Genomic DNA, 24,662 nt, shown 5'->3' on the forward strand with positions numbered 1-24,662 from the left:
TTGTTCCTCACGGCCATAACCTCGGCGCGCCGCGTCTCGGAGTTAGGGGCTCTGTCCGTCAGAAAGGAACTGTGCATTTTTAGACCAGACTCAGTCATACTACGGCCAGACCCGACTTTCATTCCCAAGGTTAACTCGGTCTTCCACTCATCCCCAAGACATCATTCTTCCCTCCTTCTGCCCTCGACCGTCTGAAGAATTAGAAAAGGTCTGGCACACCCTGGATGTGCGTAGGGCAATCAGAATATACCTCAAAAGGACTGCGAGTTTCAGAAAGTCAGAAACTTTGTTTGTCTCTTTCCACCCAAGGTCCCAGGGTAAAAAGGTGTCCCTTTCGACTCTGTCAAGGTGGATCAGAGAGTGCATCAGCGCCTGCTACAAAGCCCTAGATTTGGTGCCGCCACAGGGCATCACCGCCCACTCCACCAGAAGCGCGGCCACATCAGCTGCTCTAACTACTAATGCCCCCCTGGCCGAGATCTGCAGAGCGGCCACGTGGAAGACCCCTTCCACATTCATAAGACACTACAAGCTTGACCTGTTCCAGTCAGCCGAAGCAGCCTTTGGCCGCAGGGTGCTCCAACAGATTGTCCCTGATTCGTCCGCGGGATCAGCAGACCCTCCCTAATTGCAGTTGGCTTTTGTAAATCCCAATATCAAGGAGGCTCGGCTCCTTCTCTGCTGGGAAATGGAACGTGGGTTCTTACCTGATGACGTCCTTTTCCAGCAGAGAAGGTCCGAGCATCCTTTCCCACCCTTGCTCTGCTGATGTTCGCGGACATTATCATCGGACCTTCATATTTCTCCCAGTTTATAAGTCAGGTCTCCGATCTTCATGAGTTAGGGGGTCCCTACTGGACTGTTCTTCCTGCTCTGCTGGTCATTGACTGGAGATGCAAGGGGTCACTCCGCCCATAGAGGCGGGGGGCGGCCCCTGGCCTTTGTTTTTTATCTCCCTGCCTACCAGGTGCCAAGAGGCGGAGTTACCCAATATCAAGGATGCTCGGACCTTCTCTGCTGGAAAAGGACGTCATCAGGTAAGAACCCACGTTCCAATTTCTGCAGTGCGGATGCAGCTTTAGAAGTACTTAATTATAAATTGACTATAGGAATCCACCCACCCATCCATTTCTTTGTTTACACCTCCACCTTTTCTTCAAACCTGGGGCTCAAGGAAGCATCGGTAAATCTACAGCGCTATATAAAGCATAATAATAATATTAATAATAGTTAAATTTGGGTCAACACAGTGCACAGCTAGGTAAAATATTCCTGAACATTTTCACGCTACTGGAACTGTCCCTCTTATTTCATATCCACAGAATCCAACATGGCGAAGTCTGGACTTTGGCCTAATGCCTGATCGTCTTGATACGTCAGTGTCCTGTTTTGTGGTGAGGATATGGGGTGGCAAGAATGACACCTATCAGCTACTGATCGAGTGGAAGGTTAATCTAGATGGACTGAAATATGTGGGCCAGCAGGTAAATTTTTTTTTTAAAAAAAGTTGTTTCAGCTAGGTAACAGAAATTTTGAACAGCTGTCTCTTTTGAACTATTTAAGCAGAATTCCTCATAAGGAATTGAAGATTGTGAGTCAGCAAATCTTGTGTAGAATTTGATGGTATGGTTAGAATTAGCTACTGATTTTGACAACTGAACTTTTTACTTGCTTACCAGTGAATAGTTGTCCTAGTTGTTTAGTAGCTTTGTAGCATCTTGAAAGAGTAACACATTTATTATGACATCAGTTTTATGGGATGATTTGGTTAGTTTTGCACATTGTGAAATTTGCCCTGAAAGTGACTCTGCCTGGGATCACCATACAAATGGTGATGGACTTGAATAGTCAAGGGCTTTTAGTAAATGCACTACTGCTATGGTGACTGCTACCTTAAGTGGTAGAAGAACTAAATCACTGAAGGACTGGAAGAAGTAAATAACTGAGTTAGAAACAAATAGACTGAATGTGTGACACTGTTTTTAATCGACAGATACATGCTCGCAGTCCAAATGAAATTATTTTTGGGCTAAATGATGGTTATTATGGAGCATCCTATGAACAGAAGGTAAGAATATGCATCGCATATGCCTCTGTTTTGTATAGAGTAGAATTCCTAGACTTGGAACAGATTGCACGCTTTTGCTTGTATGTTCTGGGGAAAACCACTGCAGTCATTGTTACGCCAATTAGGTACAGGTCCATAGTGGTTTTGCATAGATAATGTGTCTTGTTCTCTTTGGAGTCTTTTTATAGTACAAAGTGACTTTTAGTTATGAATACACATAGCTTTGCAGTAATTTGGGGCGATTGCTTTATGAAAGCTAAATATTTGTTCTAGTTGAACACTTGAAGCACTTTAAAATGTACACTACAGCACCATAAAATGTGCATAAAAATTCTCTCCTTTTTCCTCCAAGATAGAAATCTTGTCATAGTTGCTACATCTAGTGATTACGAGGTCAGAGTCTAATAATGTACTGTAATCACAGCTTCCTGAGCAATGAAATCAACAGCTTTTGGTTTATGTGCTTAAACAGTTCAGCACTGAGCTTTCCTCAGTCCAAAAGGGAATTTTGAGGCCCTTTAATGCTAGTAACAAATTAAGTGAATAGCTGCTCTGTATGTCCATTTGCTCATTGGAATTGGGGCCAGAAAGATAACAGGAGGCCATGTGTTTGTGTTAAGATCTTTGAAAGATGTACAGATAAATATAGCAAGCCTCTTAATCACATTCATGCAAATCTATTTGGCTTGTGGAGCATCCAGTTTCAGGTTAATGGAAAATTAGATCCATCTGGGGCAGGTTGCTCTCCCCTCATTTCTTTCCGTCCTTCCTTCCTTCTTTTCTTTTTTCTTTTTTTTCTTAGTTGTGAGAACAAAAAAGAGAGAGAGAGAGAAGTATTATTGCCATGAGATTCACTTGTAGGAGTGCATTATGAATACTACTGATAAATAGTTGTACAATAAAGCTTGGTGTTGTCTTATTTTGTTCTTAAATGTGTGTTATTCCTTAGTGATCCCTAGCTTGCATTCTGTATGAAGCATCATGTCACCCCTCGGCCAAGCTGTCACCATAAGGTTTTTGAGTTGTTGGGGCCATTATACATGCAAGGAACTGCTCAACCCTCTTCAGTTATGTTTCGGGCACCTGCTTCAAAACTAAGGAAATGTTTCTGGGCTGCCGGAGACCATTGTATTTATTGACTAGTTAAGTAGATTAGAAAGGAACATTCATTCCATGCATTCCTGCATGGGGCAGCAGGGAGCTTATTTTCAAAAGTGTAGATTGTTGCATCCTCCCTCAGCACCCTCAGAGTGCCTTGATAATTCTAAAGTATTAATAAAACCTTGTTTGCCTTCTAAGGGCCACTCAGGAACCCAGAAGAATAACCTCCTCCAGGTGGATCAGAACAGTGTTCGTAATTCATATGATGTCTTCTCTTTGCTTAGGTAATCCTTTTTTTTCTAAATCCTGAATCAGAATCTTTGACACAGATAATGTTATGAAAAGTAACACTTGTCATTAGGTAGAACATACACATTGCTCCAAGAGGTTTTCACATCATGTCTGATATTCTGCCTGTAGCACTGTTGTAAATAAGCTTGTTCCATCTTTGATGCCTGACTTCAAGACTTCCTTAAGATTATGTTAGGCCTTTCCTGAGAGCCAGTATTGGACTAGACTCTCAGTGAGCCAGTGCTGGACTAGGACTAGGACTCCAGAGCTGAAATCCCCATTTAGCCATCGAAACCTTTTGGGTGATCTTGGGCAAGTTGCTTGCCTTAGGGTTGCCATCAGAGTCAATGTGAAGACACATAACAAAAATGCATTAAATTTACTAGGGAGTTTAGCTTACCACATAGGGCACTAACTGGTGATGAGTTTCCTAGCATTAGTGAGTACACACATAAAGGTACCCTTATTAGTATGAACAGTAGCGAGCGTGGATACTCTTATAGCTGTACTGCTGCAGATGAATGGTAGCTTTATCCTTAATACAAGACTGGCTGCATTGTGGCTCTTCACATGGCATTGAACAAAAATTCTCATTGGCTCTAGCTACAGCCGGTGGCCAGGGATGGCAGAACTTGCAGCCTAGCACCACAATTACCTCAGATTAACTACTGCTGTTCTAGTGGTTGCAGTATGTTTTAATGTCACTGATTAGGAGCAGAATATTTCATTCTTTGTTGCCTTTTCTTTCTTCTGCTATCTTAATGTTCACTGATACTAAGTTCTATCTGATTTCTTGAAACAGGAATAAATTGTAGAGAATATGACAGTATTATTGGCCATAACCAGTGTTAATGGCTGCAAGTTGCACAAATAAGTTGTGCTGTCTGTGGAGATAAAATCTTCTCTGAAATTTAAACAGCACCCCAAAACTTGAGAGCACACATATGAGTTTTCTAAACAGGTTAAGAACAAGCCTCACAGGATCAAATAATTAGCCTATGTAACCAGCAGTTATCTGCTATATGCCAACTGTAACAGAAGTTCACCAAGGCCTTGGTTCTTTCTCAGCCTTGCTTGTTTCACTTTGAAACGGAAATTAAAAAGGAGCAAATGCCAAGTTCTGCATTGAGGCAACAATAATAATAACCAAATGTACACGTATGGAATGGAGCAATAGGTGAATAATAACCAAATGTACACGTATGGAATGGAGCAATAGGTGGCTTCACAATAATACATGAACAAAGGTTCTCATGGTTTTATTAAGTTGAACATGCATCAGCACCATGATGCAACTACAATAGGAAAAGGTCTGTTGGAGTTCTAATATGCATAAACTGCACTATTGCTTACAAGTCATGGGATGCCATTGTTTCACTGTATTCTGCACTAGTCCCACCTCTGGAGTATGGCATCTAGTACTGAATGCCTCTTCATAATTGGTGCCCTGCCAAGGTGCTCTTATCATTGCTAGTGAAATCAGTTATCCTAGATGAGTGATGCTGGGCTTTTGGAACTCCTATAAAAGAAGGAGAACAGTTATCTGATATTAATGCTAATGGTGTAGCTTTCAATTTTCTTCCCTGATCACAGGCTTATGGGCCCTGTTCTAACTGGTCCTATCCAAGTTCTTTAAATGGTAATAGTAACAATGAGATGTCAGTCCATTTGCCTGCAGATCTTGTACTATAAGTATTTCAGTATTATTCACTGAGCCCTGGCTATATCTAAAGTTTAAATAGCTATTTTATCCAGTTAATTTGCAGTTCTAAGGCGTGTCGTATGTACATCCACTTGTATATGCCTTTGCTTAAACTAAAAGACTCAGTCCTCAGGTTGTCTGCTTATGAAATTTTAGTATTTTTCAAGCTTACTTATTTATTTTATTTATTTTAAGTATTTATACCCTACTCTTCAGCCACAAAGGCTCTCAGGCCGTCTTATAATTTTTTTTAATTAGACAGTTACATTAAATTAAAGGGCTTAATCATGGATCTGCAATTAGTTTGGTTTTCTGATAGTATACCCTTTGTCATCCTTATGTCATGGATAAATTGCTTTTCTCATGGGATGTTTATAGTAGTGGGTTTTTGTAGGACCCAGACTAAACCTACCTCTTTGCAGATTATCTAAATGTGAATGAGACAAAACAATATATCCCTGTACTTTAGAGGCTGCCAGGTTTAGCTTGTTATTGTTTTGTGCCTTCAGATTGTTTTCAACTTATGGCAACTCTAAGGTGAACCTGTCACAGAGTTTTCTTGGCAAGATCTTGGCTGCACAGCTGCATCATACTCTGCACTAACACTCCAGAGACAAATCTACCTAGTTGCCTCTCCACTCAGTATCCTTCCCCAATCCAGATGCCTCTCTTGATCTGACATAGGCTGAATAAAAACGGGCAAAAAGTGCCGCTCTGGGGCCGATTTTAGGACTCGGGAGAACAGAGCAACCGCATTCTCCTGAGTCCCATCGTGCCATAATGGCGCGTCCCCATCTACACGGGGCCGCCATGATGATGTAAGCATGGTGCAGTGCCACGTGGATGTCATCAATGCATGCGAAGGTGTCAATGGTGCCACAAGCGTGCCCTAAGGAGAACCCACCAGGAGCAGTTTCTTTTTAGGTCTTCCAAAGGCCACAGTGTTTGGTTGCTGCGGTTTCTGTATGGGGCAGAAAGAGGTGGCGTCTCAGTGCTCCTTTCTGCCCATCTGTATCAGGCCATCGTTACGAGGGGCATTGTTGTCCTTACCATTCAATTGTATAGATTCGTCTTTCTTGTTATGTTTATCAGAGCATATTCTGGTCCATCTTTTATCCTGTTTCTGGATTAACTAACTACTGCTAATTTATAGAGTCATTGTACCAATTAGATTGGGGGAGACTCAAATCCCAGCTGAGCCATGAGACTCACTAGCTGACCTCAGGCCTATCAGATATATATTCACAGCCTAACCTCTGCGCTGTGGAGTTGTAAGCATAAAATTGGCAGGAGGAGTTGTATATACTACTCTTTGCTCTTATGGAGGAAGAGCAGAATAATATATTTATGTATGTAATAATAATAAACAAAAATAATGGATTGAGGCAGGGAACATCAACAAATAAAACTGCACAATGTCAATTAAAACACATTAATCAAAACATGCAACAGTTTCAAAGGACAAATAAGATCATTTAAAAATCATCTGGATAAGCTTGCTGGAAGAGACTGGTCTTCAATGCTGAATTAAATTCAGACGGTGTATTCAGCTGTTGAATCTCTTCTAGTAGGTCATTTCATAGTCTAGGACCAGCTGAAGAAAAAGTCCTCTGCCTGACAGTTGCCAGTGTAGTCCTAGCTGATTGGAGTAAATGTCTGCCAGAGGACCAGAATGTACAGGGCAGTTTATATGGGAAGAGGCAATCTTGTAGGTAATCTGGACCTAAACCATGTAGGGCTTTAAAGGTAATAACTAACATGTATGTATGTATGTATTGAGAGAGCAGGCAGCAGTATAGTTGTATCATATTTAACATGTATCCAGTTTTCAATATTTAGGATAGTTATTTTAAAATAAGATAGACTTGCTATCTCTGAGATGCTGAGAGAGGAAGAACAGTTATGAAAACAGCAGAGAATAACCACTAAATTTACAAATAGCCTTTTACAGACAGATGTATACTTACTTGCCTTGTAGTCACTCCTGAGTGAAAATTATTGTAGACTTGAGTCATGGTAGGATGGCCTTCAGATGGTTTGTGAGCACCAAATGAACACTGCTTTGATGACCATAAAGCCAACGAACACTCAGTTGATTCTGCTCTCCATCCCATCTGGAAGATATTTTGCCTTGCAGCTTGGGAAGAAAATTTAAGACCTACGGATTGATTATCAGTTGCTTTTCTTTAGGTTTCTACTGATTTGTGGATTGAACAGATATGACATACATATGAGAGAATTTTATACAAAACCAAAGACAGCTTTACAGGTGGATGCTCCTCATGCATTTCAAAAACATAGCTTTTTCAGGGGAAAAATAAATAGTATTTTAAGGAAAAAACAATATACCATGAAAATTCTTTCCAGCAGTCTCAAGTGGAGCATAAACATCCCTTTCATAAAGTTGACTTTTCAAAGCATCTTTGGAACACAGATTTGTGCAGTTCATTGTTTGGTTCTCTATACAGCTACAGTGGACTCCATGTTTTTAATAACTTGATTTCTTGGTGATCTGATGCATATATCTCCAGCATTCCAAGCAAACAGTTCCCCTCATTTTTTTATTGTTCTGTGATTCCATTCTCTTATCCTTTTAACCCAGAGAACTTACAAAATTAAGTTTAGAATTGGCACATAAGCAGTTTGTTGCATTAGGATTTCTTTTTGCAGTGTGAATTAATCCATGCACATACGTTCTTATCAGTAACCTATAAAGAAGAGAAAGATGCAGTTGAACACACTGTGTGTGTATGTAAAGAGGTGTGAGCCAAGACCAGGAACAGAAAGAAAGGGGTCTCAGTTGAATGCTCTAGAACAAGGATGGGCAACTGTGGGAGGCTAGGGGCTACATTGGTCCTTCAGGAGACCTTGAATGGCCACACAAACTCCCTGCACTGTGGTGGTTGTGTGTCTTCAAGTCATTTCTGACTTATGGTGGCATTATCAGAGGGTTTTCTTGGTAGAATTGGTTCAGAACAGGTATGCTCTTGCCTTCCTCTGAGGCAGGGAGAGTGTGCCTTGCCCAAGGTGCCTTACCCAGTGGGTGTCTATAGCCGATCAAAAATTTGAACCGTGGCCTGAGGCTGCATCTGCACTGCAGAAATAATCTGGTTTGACACCACTTTAACTGCCATAGCTCAATGCTATAGAATTCCTGGAATTATAGTTTTATGAGACATTTAGCCTTCTTTGTCAGAGAACTCTGGTGCCACAACAAACTACAATTCCCAGGATTCTATAGCATTGAGCCATGACAGTTAAAAGTGGTGTCAAACTGGATTTTCTGCAGCCCCAGTGTCCTGACCCAACACTTAAACCACAGCATGATGTTGGTTCTCCCCCTGCACTGACCACTGAAAAATTAAAAAATAAATCAAGAATTATTTTTTTGTCCCCCAAACAGCCTCCAGGATGCATACAGGGCATTTTCACCATGTTTTGGGGCCTTCCTGGGTCATTTTAGGCCCGGGAAAGGCACTTTTTAACAGCAGGAGGTTCTTGTTTCAAAAAGACTTATTGAGACCTTACTGGTCCAACTCTCCTTCCCCCATTGGCAGAAATGTCTCCCACCCACGTGAGGGCATTTGGGGGCAAAAACAATTAAAAAACCTAAACAAAAATCTTCTTTAAAAAAACAAAACAAAACCTGACAGGCCCAGGGGACCTCCAGACGGGGTGGAAATGCCTTCCCAATCATCTAGATAGAGAGAATTTGGGAGAAAACAAAAATGCCTGGTGGGTGACATGTGGCCCCCAGACTGCACTTTGCCCACCCCTACAGTAGAAACAAGGTCAGGTAATTTTAGCCCTGGGATAGAGAGAATGTCTTAATCGTTGATTGTAAGGCTCTCTTGTTGCTGTTGCTGTTGTTGTTGTGTGTGCCTTCAAGTCGTTTCAGACTTACAGTGACCCTAAGGCAACCCTATCACAGGGCTTTCTTGGCACGTCTCTTTGGAGGGGCTTTCCATTGCCATCCTCTGAGGCTGAGAGAGTGTGACCTGCCCAGGGTCACCCAATGGGTTTACATGGCCAAGCAGGGATTTGAACCCTGGTCTCCAGAGTCATAGTCCAGCGCTGAAACTACTATGCTACACTGGCACACAAAGCTCTCTACCAATGTTACTATTAGCTGACAAAGAGCAGTCAGAAGCCCATGAGAGAAGATGCTAATACGAGGCCAAAGTCACCATCCTGCTGTCTTGCTTGTTTCACTTATTGAAGTCATTTTTATCATGCAGTTCATCTGAAAGGGCTCCCAGAGAAGCCTACAAAGAATCAATACAAACATGATCATTCTTCCTTCCCAGAACTGTTACCTGAAATCTGTTTGGAAGGAGAAGTTTCCTGACGGGTTTATAACTGAGCATTACTGCTAGAATGGGCACTACTTCCCATCTCCTCCTGCTTTGTGAAGTCAAAGGCTTTCATGGTCGGCATCCATAGTTTTTTGTGGGTTTTTCAGGCTATGTGGCCATGTTCTAGGAGAAACAAACTCTTCTAGAACATGACTGCATCCTCCTGCTTTGTTGCTTGGGAGGCCCAATTGGTGAGCCAAGGGAATTACAGTTACTGTAAGCGGACCAATATCAAGTTCAGCGCTGGGAATTTTGGATCTATGAATGGACTGACTTCACTAAATCTCTGTGTTGGGGGGCCAAGTGAAGACTCCTAATGGATGTTCAACCTAGCTATAAAAATGCTTTGGACTCTAAACTAGCTTTGCTGAGCTTGCTTCTGTCTCCCACCAACACCTTCAATCTTGGATTAGTTGCTTGGATTTAGAAAACTAAAATTCAGTGTAGCTGGTCTACCAGGAGGTGACACTGTTGCCTTGCAAGAAAAAGAATAGTGCTAGTGGGATGGCTATTTTAATGAAAATACATGTGGTGAGGCTGAGCTACACACACTTGGACTGTCTTATTTTTGAACTTGATTCAGCAAGTACAGTTTTGTTCCATGTTCCTGCAAAAACATTAAAAAATAAATTCTCAAATGTCTGAGTTCTCTAATTGCGCTTACAAAAAGGTGGAATGCTGAGACTACCACCTGTATGTGAAACCAACTTGGTTTCCGTTTACTTCTCCGACAGACTAACCCTAACAAAGTGGGATAGCTTTTATTAATGTAATGTCCCTCATAAACCAAACAAAGGGAATGTCTGGTATAGCATTCTCATTTTAACTGTGGCAAGCTAGAGGACTGCCTTTGGGAAGCCCACAAAGGAGGTTCAAAGGCAGCAACCTTCCCCCAACATTTGCTTTTTGTATACTTCAGCATTAATATTCAGATATGTTTCTGGTGAGCATGAAGTTATGTTTAACTTGCAGTTTTTTTATTTATTTTTAAATAAAATAAAGTACAGTATTTATGGATGCTGTATTAATGGATGCTGATAGAACTGACCCCCACCAATTTTCTGAATCCCCTTTTAAAGCCATTATAGCTAGTGACCAGCTTCATATCTTGTTACATAAAGAAAAACATCTTCTTGCCTCTGTCATTCTGTGAATTTTTGGACAAGAAAAGTGTACATCAGTGAGTGCATAATCATGTTAACAAAACTGTATTACACACATTTAGTTATATTTTGCATAGAATAGCTATTTAGCTTTTGGTCATTGAACAAAGGAAATTTTTTTTCTGGCCACTTAAGGTCTATGACTACTGTCAACTTTGCTTAGCGCCCTCTTGGCTTTGGAAACCTTGTTTTGCATTACACACAATTTAGACTCATCTTTTCAAGCTAAAAGGATGAGAAACGCTATCATTACAAGCTGAGATTCTTTAGATGCTGACGTCTGTTTCCATTATAGAACAACCCCTGAGGTACTGTTTCTCCTTATTAGCCTTGACTTCTCTTTGAATGCACAGCAAGTAGAAACAGTATCTTACGTCTGTAAGATTTGTCTGCCTAAATAAGAGGAGCGCACATACAGAATGAATCGCTAATGGTGGCATTGCAGAAAAGCCTGGTCATCAGCACAAGTTGAGCCACACATCTGCGTGTTCTCCTCTTTGCTGGTTCAGGAAGTTAACAGCAGATAGAAATGCACAGGTGGAGGCCCTCAGGGACCTGTGGACTGGAAATTGGGCTGAAGGCAAGCAAGACCTTAAAGAGGAGGTGGGAAATGAGCTCTGTCAGTGGGTCTAAGAATATGTGTTCCCTGGGATCAATTTCACTCTCTGCCCAACCCAGCCCCTTATAATCTTTTAACACATGAATGGGGAGTGCCTCTATAGAGTTCAAATAAATGCAAATGTTTTTCAGAAATTAAAAGGAATCTGCTCTTCTTGTTCAGTGACCACTGAGCATGCTGGGAATCCTAAATTCTACATGCTCAGTCTCGAGAGAAATAGCCTTGCCTATGTTATAGTGACCAGCTTTGTAATGGGCCTGAAGAGAGCAGACTCCTAGCTGTTTCCTTCGTTCTCACTAATAACTCCTGACAGTGCAGCTTTCTGTGGAGCTTGTTGAAGGGTGACCAGGCCCTGGACATTTTGTTCAGGATTAAATCAGGAATTTTAACAGCTGGCAAGTGGGTGTTGAATTCTAGCCTGGGGCCATAGGAAAACCTATATAGAAAAAACAGGCAGCTTATGAAGGGAGGGAGGATTGAAAACTTCAGGAAGATGGCTTAATTTTCCATAGAGTCGTAATGAGAACAATATTTACAGGTAATACCTAGAATACTGAACTCTGACATTTAAAAATAAGTCCCCTTTTCAACCTGTTCAATTTCTGAACATGTCTTTAATTTTCTCATTCATCTTGGATGCTGTAGAATTTATCATGTAGTATTTGTTTGAACGAGCCTTAAGCTGAAAAGTAACGTCCCGTGTAACTGGCGTGATCTCAATTTGAGCATGGTAGATTGGTGTAGTGGTTATCTAGACTCCTAAAAACTATCTGCATAGTTTTCTTTTAAGGGCATATTTGCACATGATAAAAATGGAATAACAAGCAACAGTGGCAATCTTGTGTTCATCTTCTTCCCCTCTGTGCCACCTGTAACCTGAAGTGCAATTTGTCCATGCCCTGATACTATTGCATAGTCAGTGTCATTCTTAACCACACCAATGACGTTTTGCTTCCATTCTGGTTTGGGTACCATATTTTGAATGGAATCAGAGATCATGTGGTTATCTTTAAACTTGTTATCAACAAAGTCATAGGCACACTGGTCAACAGAGGCGGGCCGATTGATTGTGTGATTGATCTTTGCCCTTCTCGATTTTTGAGGTGTTTTCCTCGGGGTCATGGAACTGGTCAGTTCCACATTGAGATAGTTTGTGATTCCAACATTTCTGTATGATGTTGTGATCAGATTCCTTCTAAAAATATCTGAGTAACTATTTACCCATATCAAATTAGCCAGATATTTGAATACATTATGGTAACTCAGATAGATGAAGCATTCTTTAGATCTGTTCCATTGTGGTCTCAAGCCGGGGTTTGTACAGAAAGTTGCCTATATTTATTTGTTTATTTATTTAGAGTATTTAGACCCCAGTCTTCAGCCACAAAGCAGCTTACAAATTGTTAATTAGACAGTTCCTTGCTCTTACATGAAGGAAATGGCAGTGGGGAAGTCCAGCGGTTCTTCTCTCCCTATGAGGCCAAGGCAGTGGCAGATGGGGAGGAAAGAGGGCTCTTCTTCTGTCTCATTTCTTTTTTCCTTTTTGTAACACTGAATCAGTTTCTTAAAATGGTGGCTTGTCTTGGTAGGTAACCAGCAGTAGACAATGAATGGGGTGATGGTGCTGCCACTGATTCTCTTATGCTTTTTGGTTGCTTTTGGCTTTTTGTTTTTTAATTGCCATCAATGGATGGGGTGACCTGTGGCTTTGACCTATGGCGACCCTATGAATGAGAGACTTTTAAGACATCTGGTTATTACCAGCCCTACTAAGGTCTTTCATAATCTGGGCTATTGACATGTTTGAGTTGATCCACCGGTACTGTGTACTGTGCTATCAAGCATTATTATCTTTTCTATGAGTCATTTTGTCCCATTAGATGTCCAAACAGCTTCACTTTGGTCATTTTGGCTTCTATTGAGAGTTCAGGCTTGATTTGCTCTTAGAAGCCATATATTTGTGTTTTTGGCTGTCTGTGGGATCTGTAGAACCAAGTTGATGAGGTTCATGGGGATTTAAAGCCATAAGTGCTCTGGGTCCAGATAGCTTAATGAATTGGGACCAGATTATCTACTCCGATATAGCATGCCTGACTAATGAAGAACATGTTGGGAAGCTTTGCTCTTTGTTCCATACAAATGTGAAAGAACAGTGGATACATCACAAGGGCATTTGTGCTAGTTGTGTCGGTGGCGATGACATAGTTGTGGAATAAATGCATAAATATATAAACATTTAGACGTTGTCCATGAATGATGTTTGCTTGCATTTCAGTTGTGGTAAAGTTACAATGCTTTTCAAACAGCTCTAAAAAGAGAAGGGTTGTGACAGAGTACTTTTTTGTGAGCATTAAGTCATGTTACTGCTGTTTGACTTTTCCGAATGCATACTGGCCAGTTCTGTGCTGGGCCTTACTATTGAAAACTTTGGATCAACATTTCATCCTTTTACATTTCTGTGCCTTGGGAGTGCAGTTCATCCAAGGGTCTCTGTGCTTGGACCTTTTTCTGTTTGTCCTCTTTCCTTTCCACATCCTGAGCTATAAAGGCGATTGCCTCATGTCACACAGGAAGCTAGTGGTGAGTTGAGAAAACACTCGGCCCCTCCATTTCTGTGTTTCTCCTTCATGTCTGACCATTGTATTGGCAATTAGTTACAATATTTGAAGAATAGACTGAGGGTGAGGTTGCATATCATGTATATGAAGAAGAAGAAAGGTCTGTTGGAGGTATTGGTGAGAAAGAAAACTCCAAAAACAAAAAGTCAGATTACATGTACTTGTGAAGAGATGGGGATGGGAGGCATTTTTTCATGGCTAATGTAGCAGCACCTCTTCAGAATCTAGTCTCTAGGCAAGCATAAAGACTTGTTTGTTCAGGTTTCATATTCTTATTTTAAAATCTGTTTAATAGAAGTCCTTTTAATAACAGTACTGGGTGTTTGCAGTTGGGGTATCCCATATCTCTCGCATTGCCAAAAAGCTCTCGTTTTATTTTCTAAATCCCCAATGGCCATTACTTTGTTTAAATAAATCTAGTGTAAACTAAGGTTGTTTTAGCAAATCTGACCTTCCCTGTATTTATTTCTCTTGTGAGAAATTGCTGTAGGATGTGTGACTGTTGTATTTAGTCTGTACATTCATGGCTTATGACCAAGAATGAAACAAATGCTGTTACCAAGGGGGGAAAAGACGAAAAAGGGAGAGGGCAAGCCTCATTCAGCCATTCACTTCAGGCAATTGACCATGGCACATAGCAAAAAGACATGGACCTGTACATTTTTTAAAAAGTCACCTAAAATACTACATGGTTTTCTAACTGATGTGGGCTTGCTTTGTTGAGGTTAGGGAGTTCTCACTGAGATGTCTAAATTTGCCTGTACTAGATATCAAGCTAAACAGCAGCTCTGTTGATATATTTTCTGGTCCCTGGTTTTTAGTAATGGAAATGTGATTTTGTGTTATATCTGAATGTACTTACTCTCCATTGTTGTACATTAAAAACTCCCTGGGGAGATTGGACTCCAAGAATGTCATTTTCTAATTGAAAATGTTTCTGGACTTCATGGCTTTCGAGCTATACATGGTCTCTGTAGAAGGTGCTAATACCCAAGTGATTTCCAGTCATGGTTTGCATCCATATTTCTCTTCTGTAGTTCCACTGCTTCCATGCATGTGTGTAAAAAAAAATGATATATTTGGGTCCAGGTGTTGTTTGAACTGAAGCATGAAGAAGAATTTACAATTGCAATTTAAATATCAAGTAGTGTGGCAGTGGGAGCTACCTTGCCCCCTTGGGACCTCAGAGGGTCACTGCCATGCCCCCCTCCTCTGTTTTTAATTTAATTTAATTTAATGTTTTTATTTCTCAGGAAACCTTGATTTTACTAAAATGTCCCACCCTCACCCCTTTGGAAGCATTGAGAGCAATTCCACCTTATTTTTATCCCCTTTGAAACAAAAGAGGCTTTTTTTTTTCAACCAGGAAGAAAATCAAAATTTTATTTGATTGGGAAAAAAGGCATCCCCTTTTGACATTCTCACTTCCAACTTTCTAGGATACTTTTTGTTCTTGAAAAAAGAATATTTTCCCTGTAAAGGCCATTGAGGGCCTCAAAATCAGTCTTGGGGAGTTGCACTTTGCCTATTCTTGCAATAGGGGGTTGTTCCCTACAGCTACTACAAAACTTCACACAGTTTCTTTGTGTGCTCCCCTAGTTTTCTACTTGTATAGTTAAAAAAGAAACATATGAGAGCATTACAAAATTTGATTCCTTATTGGTAGCCTCAATTGTTTTAGTTTATTTTACAAGTTTATTTTACAGTTATTTCATTTGATTTCATTTCCACCCTGTTTTGCCATACATATGGACAAATGTTTGATTGGCTTTAGTGTAATGTGTCTATTTTTCCACATGGTGGATGTCATTTACTGATTGTTTGTGCCAACACAACAGCCCTTCCTGGTATGTTTAGGCTCATGTGCAATATCGACACAAGACTGGGATGTATTAATAGAAGTGCCTAGGGAAACAGGTGTAGTTCCCCACCCATATCTCTTTAGACTGGGGGACTGAGTGTCTTTTGTCATTTTTCAGCTAATACTTATTCTGTCTCATGTCCCTTTATCACCTTCTGGCCACCTGGGCATCCAGTTTGTGATGGCTGATGAAATCCAAAGAGGCAGAATTAACATCAACTCTCCACTTGTGCACCCTTAAGTATTATAATCACAGTATAATTACAATATATAGGAGCATGGTAATCTTCAGATCAGAAGTCAAAGAGGCACCTACAAGTGTAGATACCTTTAAACATTCATCTTGTTTGGATATTGTCATAAACTCTGGCTTGGTGTTAACTGAATAGTTTTTGGAATTGTGTAATCTCCTTCCAGTGTTTTTGTGAGATTCAAAGTTTTTGCTTCTGTACTTGACTAATAGCAATTGAGCACTGTATGCAAATTCAGACAGATGTTCATCTTTACTATGACTTCTTGAATAAAACATTCATTCCATTCTCAGTTTATAAAGCTAGCTTGTTTCAGTAAGCCACGGTGAAAACTGCCCACAGTTTAAGGCTTGGATGACCAGCCCTCCCCTGTCTGATATCCTCCCTATATATATATAAAAATTTATTCGGTCATTGACCAGCAAGATATCCTCCCTATATTTTGGACTACAATTCCCAACTCCCCTCATCATTGACCATGATGGCTTGGGCTTGTTGGAAGAGTAATCCAAAACTTTGGAGGGGACCTAGGGTTGGGGAAGTTACGGCTAATTTGTGGCTCATCGGAAACAAGGCTTCGACTCTGTTTGCCAGGAGAGGGAATGGGGATGAGCCTGAGGATTGTGCATGCTAACAGTCTGATCCAAGCCAACTGGCAGAGCAAACCATAGCTGTTGAAAACGCATCAGCTACTTTTGAGAATGTGGAAGTCACACATGATTTCAGGAGAGATCACTGATATGGCAATGTTTGTTAAATCAGAGTTACACTCTTGAAAATATCTCTCTAGCAGCAAACTAGTTGCTTCTTGGTCTTGGTCGCTTTAGGAGAAAATGTTGCCAATAGTGCCAACGCAAATGCCTGCACAAATACACAAAAAAGTTTCAGTTTTCTTTACATTTAAAAAGAGGCTTACCCATTTCTCTGTTATATTTAATAAAAGTCCTCTTTTTCTTGCTACACCTCAGAATCTAAAACAGAGAATATAGTCTTGACCTAAATGTAGTAACTGGCAAATGAAATAAGATAGCACTTTGTAGTTAATTCATAACGTTTGTCTGGGCAGCTGTCTTTTGCAGTATATATTCTAATTATGAACATAAACTACTTATTGTAAGACCTCAATAGATGTGTCTCACTTAGTTCCCATACTTTTCTATCAGACCTTTTTGATAGCTTTGTTTTGGAAAAACCATCTTGACATTTTGCCAACAGATGTGAACTTACTAGACCTTTTTACGCAAAAACAAAGACAGCTCATGACAACCTTTCATATACTTAATCCATGCAATTAGTATTAAATCTTGCTGTGATATCTTCCTTAAATTGAGTTGGGTCACAGTTGGGCTGGGATCCAAGCCATCATTGTTTATCAGGGAAATTATTTTTTGTCAGGAAAGGGCTGGTGGAGTCTGACTGTGATTGGTGTTTTGTTAAGAGTAGAACCTATTTCTTTAACATAAGCAGAATTGATTGTGGAACAAAATCATATGTAATTATTCTGTGAAATAATCTGGACTGGATTGAAAAGGCTGCTTACTTAAGAGGGTAATCATCTCGGGTTGAGGGCTGGGTGGGGACTCTTCTCCAAAAATGCTGTATATATTCATTATTCATCAATCTGTTTCTCAGATTACTTTTAGTTAAACTTGTCTGATGATGATTGGAACAAGTAATGCTAGAATTATAGGTACTCCAGTTTGAGTAAAACACCCTATAGCAGATGTCTACTCTATTTGAGAAACAGCCTCAGCACAAGATTGCAGTTTGGGGGGATATATACCTAATGAAAGGCTGCTATATTTGCTCCCTTGGACAGTCCTGAGTTAGAAGCAGCTTTGTGCAAAATGCAGCCCTTTCCACAGTATCACACCTGTAGTCCACATCCATACAGATGAACAGAGGACACAGTGTGTCTTGAGCTTCCTCTCTACTCTTGCACATGTGGACAGAACATAGAATGAGTAAATCTAAAACACAGAAACAAGGCCTAAGTAAAAATCTGGAGTATCACAATAATTTTTAATAATAATAATAATAATAATCTTTATTTTTACCCTGCCTCTCTATCAGAATGACAATCGAGGCAATTTTAGTCTTCCACTGGTGATATTCCCTAGTACAGTGGACCCTTCCACATTTGCTGGGTTGGGGTGAAGGACACAAATTAAAAAAAACCTATTCATTTTACCTGCGAGAACACTTCTCTAGGAATCTCCAGGTCTTACAGTGCAACTCTGTGGTCAACATCTGCCAAAGGTTGATTATACAATCATGCTGGAGGACCCACAAATTCCTAGTGAAGTGTTTTCTCTAGGAATTTCTAGGTTCTCCAACACAACTCTGGTCAATTTCTAACAGAGTTGCACTGGCCCACCTAGAGATTACTAGAGAGAACATATTAATCAAAACCACAAATAATCAAATCTGCAGAAGTCAAAGCTGCAAATGTGGAGGGACTACTGTATTGTGACATTTCTTGTTATTGTTGTGTTGCCTTCAAGTCGGTTCTAACTTATGACAACCCTGTGACGAACTTATCATGGGGTTTTCTTGGCAAGTTTTTTCAGAGGGGATTTGCTATTGCCATCCTCTGAGGCTGAGACAGTGTGGTTTGCCCAATATCACTCAGTGGCTTTACATAGCAGAGGTGGTATTTGAATCCTGGTCTCCTACCACTCAGTTATTCTACTTTGAGGCCCAGGTGATATTCAGTATGTTTCTATCTCTCAAAAGCAATGCTTGTTTCTTTTTACAGGTCTAGTAAGAGCCAGAAAATTACAAATGGTTTGCTTTACATCTATTTTATGAATAGGAAAGCACTATTATGAAACATATAGAAGAAGTCTTGCTGAGGAACAATGCAATTGTTCATAAAAACTATAAATGATGGGAAGAAAGTGGATAGGGAGAAAAGTTTCTTCCTCCTCCTAATACAGTACTAAAACATGGGAACAGGGAGGGCTTTTCAAAGAAATTGTTCTGGCCTTAATACTGCCAGAGAAATGACCACTCCATGCATTTAATTTATGGGATTGCATACTGTTTGGTTGCCACAAGCTTAGCAACCTTTTTTGAAAAGGATCAGAAAATTTTATGGAGTGTACTTCTGTGAAGTGCTATTAAGCCATAATGGCTATATTTGGATTTATTTATTAGGAAATTTATGTCCCTCTCCTCCACAAGCTGAGCAGCTAACAGAGCAAAGCACACACACACACCACAACAGTACAAATGAATAAAAATGAATCATCAGACACAGAAAAGTGGCAATAGATGCATCTATACAACACAGTTATAGCAGTTTGATACTGCTTTCACTATCATGGCTCCTTCCTGTGGAATCCTGGGGTTTATACTTTGGTCAAGAACTTAAAGCTGGCTATCAGAGAGTTTTCTAACTACAACATGAGAGTAATGTAGAAGTCCCTCACCAAACTAGAAATCCTTGGATTCTGTAGGATGGAGCAGTTAAAGTCGTGCCAAAATTGTGCAGCATGGATACACCCAGTATAGCATTACATGTAACCAGAAAGAGTCAGGGAAAAAATCATATAAAAGAGCAAAGGTATTAGAGTTTTCACCGGAAATGAGCTATCTTCCTTTGACAGTAAGGAACTGGTAGAATGGGAAGACAAACTAAACGTCCTGCGCATGGACTTTCACAGCCTGCATGCCACGGTGAGAAGCTCATTCTGTGTTCCTCAGCTTGGAAGGATGCTTCTTCACATCTCCAGAAACTGAATTTTGTGTATATTCATCCATGCATCACCTCCAAAATTGGTGGAATGGAAATCCAGTTGTTTAAGTATGTTGCAGGTTGTGGTTGTGGTGACTTAATTTTTTTTATTAATGATGGCAACAATTCTTTCTTTGAAGGTTTTAACCTTCAAAATTCCAAAAAAAGTTTTTACTCGTTGAAATCTTTTAAATGATGTGCTGCATTGCTCTTGTATGAATGGAGAAATAATTAGGTCCCCCCAAAATGAATTTTGTGCCTGCCACATACACCTGTGTTTTAATTCAGACCGTCCCAAACATCTCTCCAAATTTGGTGTGAAAATCCCATTGTGTCCTTGTGTCTGATGCAGGCAGTAACAAGCAAAACCTTAATTTTATTAGTTTTATTTGTTTATTAGATTACAGTTCCACCTTCAAATTTAACAGCTTCTTTATCCATGCATTTCAAGCATCCGCGGCTTGAAATATTCAAAAAATTAAATTCCAAAAAGCAAAACTTGATTTTGCCATTTTTAAGAGAGTCACCATTTTACAATTCATGGTATTTAATGGGACTTGAACATCATGGATTTTGGTTTCATGGGGTTGGTGTCCTGGAATGAAACCCCAGCGGCTACCAAGGGCCCCACTGTATATCCCACGCTTTCTTCACAAATAGGATTCAAGGTGGTTCCAACATAATTAAAAGCAAAAACAAAGTAGCAATAAAACAAAACACATTAAAATATAGTTAAGCTAGTTACTGTCAGTAACACACAAATAAATTCAAAACTGTCTCAGTAGTAATTAAGTTTAATTTAAAATACCAGTTGAAACATACCAGGCTGTTAGTTATTGAAGATGTTGACAGACACAAACAGAGTGTCATAGAGTGGGAGCAGCCACCAAGAAGGCCCACTCTCACATACTCACAGACTGGCCTGTGCAAATGGCAGAACCGACAGAAAGCATTCCTGCAGATTTCCTCACTCTTTGCAGGCTTGTTTGGGAGAACTCAGTCTTTCAGATAACCTCATCTGAAACCTTTCCCAAATTGGTTCTATAGGTGTTTTGGACTTCAGCTCCCAGAAGCCTCAGCCATCTTGGCCAAAAATCCAAAACACCTGGAAGGCAAGATTTGGGAATCAGCTCGATTCATAAACATCGGGTTGAGTCAGTCTCAGAAAACCTGTGATATGTTTGTAAGGTGCAGTAAGTTGGAAACCAATGTGAAGGCATGCAACAACACAGCCACAATGAATCAAGCTACCAAAACTATATCTGTCCCATAACCAACATGAATCCAGATTGAAATGAATCCATATCCACCCATCCCTTTTCTAAATGGTGGACGTTGAAAGCCACCCACATCTTCAGGACCTCACAAACAGTTAGCCCTCTGTATCCACGGATTCAGTCATTCACGCCTGAAAATATTAAAAAAAAAAAGAAGCAACTTTGATTTTGCTGTTTTATACAAGTCCGCCCTTTTTTATGCAGGGGATCCTTTCTGCCCCCCCCACACCCACATAAAAAAACCGCATTATGCTTAGGCCCGTTGAAAATAATGGGGCTCGTGCATGGTGCGGAGTTGTGGTGCTGGTGTTATGTGTGCGCCATGGGTGCGCGCCTATTATTCTTAATGGACGCGCTGCCCCTTGCGCCCTGCGGGCTCCCTAGCAAATTAAGTGTATGATTGTGTCTGCTGATGCGGGTGGTGCACTGTACTATGCACTTTATTTAATGGGACTTGAGTATCCACAGATTTTGCTATCTAAGCAGGATCCTGGAACTAAACCCAGGGGAATACTAAGGGTCTACTGTAAATTTGTTCTTGCTCTTTGGAGAAGGGCATTACATACATATGAATAAAAATAAGTTCAGTGTCCAGTTTGTGTCATTTAACTAACCATGACGATGAGATGATAAAAGGATTACAAGAAATGAAGTTGTAGATATGTGGAAGTTAAAGAAAGAAAATGTGCTGGGCCACTCCGGAGTATGATTTAGCCACTCAGAAGTGATGAGTATATCATGACAGAAATCTTACGATGTGTTGAATTCCTTGAGCATACTAAAAGACCGGACGCTTATAACAAAATATGATACTGGCATTGAGAGAGTGCATGATACTTCTGGTTGCAAACTGTAACATTATGATATAACTTCTGTGGCCTCTTAGCTGCATCTGGAACAGGGTTTTTATTTTTAGCCTTCCTGTTGGAAATGTTCTGACAAAGTCATGGAAACTTTGCCAAACATGACAGGATGTGAGTGTTTTACTAAAAGTTGGGTAATGCATTGAACTCTGAAATGGCCAGCTGACCACCAATGGGCTTCAAGTCGCATCTACTGTAGGAAACCCAAAGATTTTGAAGCACAGCTGCACCTGCTTTCTACATCCTTAACCTTCATCCTGTTTTTGGAGCTTGAAATGTGAAAGAGTTTCTGGAAAAGCACTTTAGAAGCTAAAAATTAAATTTGAGGGAGTGTCCTCAAATCCTTTAACACCAAAATCTTAAATGGTTGAAATTAAATACAGAGCGGAATGCAAGAAAACAATTGTTCAAGTTTCTAGCAATGTGTGATGAGGGGAGCCGTTATGCAATTCTCCAGTGAAATAACCATAGTAAAAGGCCAGCACACAACATTCTCCTCTCGATGCCAGCAAGGATCAATTTCACAGCTTTCAGCCATGCAACATGTTGGGAGTGTCCATCACACAGGAAATCTGCTTTTTGGAAGACTTGTTGAGTTTTATTTTGAGCAAGGTGACGGTATAGTGCCAGAATGAGTTGAGGTTGTTGTGTCTCTTAACACATTTTTCTCTGCTTCCATGGGGAAATCTGTGTGATCTGCCTGGATGTCTGTTGGTTTGTGGAAGCAATTTGTGAAGTTTAGCTTGTGATCAGGCTTCATCCATTTTTCAGACACATCCAGCAGTAGTTGGGCAGTCCACAGAATGCCTTTGTTCAAACACTTTGCCCTGCTCTAGGGATATCTTTATGGCATACCTGTACAGTCAATAATATCTGTGTTTTTGTGGAATTGTACCAAAACAGTCACACTTCTTTGATGTAGAAGCAGCTGTTCAGACTATTTTAGGACTCCCCTATTCCTGTCGTCTTTCTGTCTTATACTTGTATGCTTGAGTACTCTCACAGCAAAGGTATTGCCCAAATTTCCCCATATTTCTAGCACTTCAGAAAGTAAGACACTGAAAGCCATTCACTCGTAGAATTTTTATATTCAGTGTTTGCATTCCCTTGGTAACTTTACCTGCTCCCTTTGGTGAATACCTACATTATTTTTCTAAATGCAAACAAAAATCCATTAATGATATCTTTATTGGCCAACTGAAATGCACAGTATACTTGTTGCAAGCTTTTGAAGCTCCATGGGCCTCTTCATCAGGCAGGATGGAGGGGGGGGGGGAACAATTGGAGATGTTAGTCAGATGCCTGCATGATGTTTCAGTCCTTAATAAAAATGGTATACTGAGAAGGATATATTTTGTGCAGGCAGGCTCCTCCTCCTCTTAGCCATGCAGCAATAGGGAGATTTTCAAAGTCCAGGAAATTTAAAGTCCATTTGCATCTCAACAGCAATTTTCTAAATGCTGAAATTAACCTTTAAGTTACTGCAGCACTAGAGGCTTTGGGACGAAAGGAAAATTTCATGGGGCAGCAGAATTCCAATTTGGGGGGGGGGATGGCCTCATCTCTTCCCTTGTAATTACAGTCTTGTCCCAGGGGATTTTAAATTCTGTTCTGCAGAACACACTTGAGACATAATATAACATGTCGATTTCTCCAGAAACATTCATTTTGGCATGAAAACAAGTTGAGACAAGGCTCTCACTAATATTTTTCTTATTTTTAGCCCACTTCAGCTTGGTGTTCATTCTTGGTTGGAAATCTGCTACCTGAGCAAAATAAGTTTAGTTTCAGTGCTTTGTAGAACAAAGGTGTTGGATTATGGACTTTGTTTGCAAAGATAGTCCTTCTAACATGCAAGGACATCTTGGGTGAGTTGCAAGTGGCATCACTAGGTTGGAACTGGCAGCCTAGCTTCAAACTGCACACAGATATCTTTCAGGGAAAATGGGCGTCAAAAATGCTAGGTGAATTCAATGTGTATAGGGAAGTGGAGAATAATATTGCAGTGATTGACAGCTAAATGTAAGGAAGACTGATTGAAAAATGCAACTGCAGACCTGTAGGAACATCTAAAAAATCTCATTGAAAGCAAAGCCTTTCAGTTGAGTACCTTGACCTGGGAGAATGATCTGCAGATAATTTTCAGGCGATCTGCAGAAAATACGTTCTACAGGCTTTAAGTATACTAATGTAGCACATTTGCTCACTCTCATCTCTTATGTTTCATGACAACTCTGTTAGGGAACTTGCAGGAGAAGGAGGGAGACAAGAGGAAAAGAAGCATCGTCCAGTCTCCACAGAGTTCTTATAGTGAGAAGAAAATGCTTCTCCTTGTGGATCGCTGATTTTCCGTGCTAACAGTAGCCCTTCATGCTGCCCCAAAGCTTCTCTTGTGGTCACCCTCCAAGCTCCACAAGCAGCTTTTTGGAAGATAGCTGGTGGTGTAGCAGCAAAGAAGGCACTAGGCCACAAAACTTCTTGGATTCCAGGCTTTTGTCTTTAAAAAAAGACCAGGCAGAATGAATCTAATGACAGTTGGTCTCACGGATGCAGGGAGAAGATTTAGCTGTTTGTCACTTACCTTCTGAAAACTGTCAAGTAAAATGGCTACTAATTGACTACAGTAATTGCTTTTAGCTTTCCTAAGAAAAACATGGACAATATCTCATTTGAATAGAGAGCCCATGTGGTGTCATGTTTTGAATTTTGGATTAGGATTTTGGGAGACCAGAATTCAATGACCTGTTGAGCCAT

General features: G+C 40.3%; 1 protein-coding gene across 1 annotated transcript in view; it reads left to right on the forward strand.

The window, feature by feature from the left end:
- The first annotated feature begins 688 nt into the window (after positions 1–688).
- The window catches only part of LOC121925120 (UV radiation resistance-associated gene protein-like), a 52,917-nt gene continuing 28,943 nt past the window's right edge, over positions 689–24,662 (forward strand). The window contains exons 1-5 of the mRNA XM_042456915.1: positions 689–735; positions 968–1,037; positions 1,314–1,484; positions 1,994–2,068; positions 3,368–3,453. Of these exons, the coding sequence (XP_042312849.1) occupies positions 689–735; positions 968–1,037; positions 1,314–1,484; positions 1,994–2,068; positions 3,368–3,453 (449 nt within the window). The remainder of the gene's footprint in view (positions 736–967; positions 1,038–1,313; positions 1,485–1,993; positions 2,069–3,367; positions 3,454–24,662) is intronic.

Source organism: Sceloporus undulatus, chromosome 3 (assembly GCF_019175285.1).
Source record: "Sceloporus undulatus isolate JIND9_A2432 ecotype Alabama chromosome 3, SceUnd_v1.1, whole genome shotgun sequence".
Lineage (NCBI taxonomy): Eukaryota > Metazoa > Chordata > Lepidosauria > Squamata > Phrynosomatidae > Sceloporus > Sceloporus undulatus.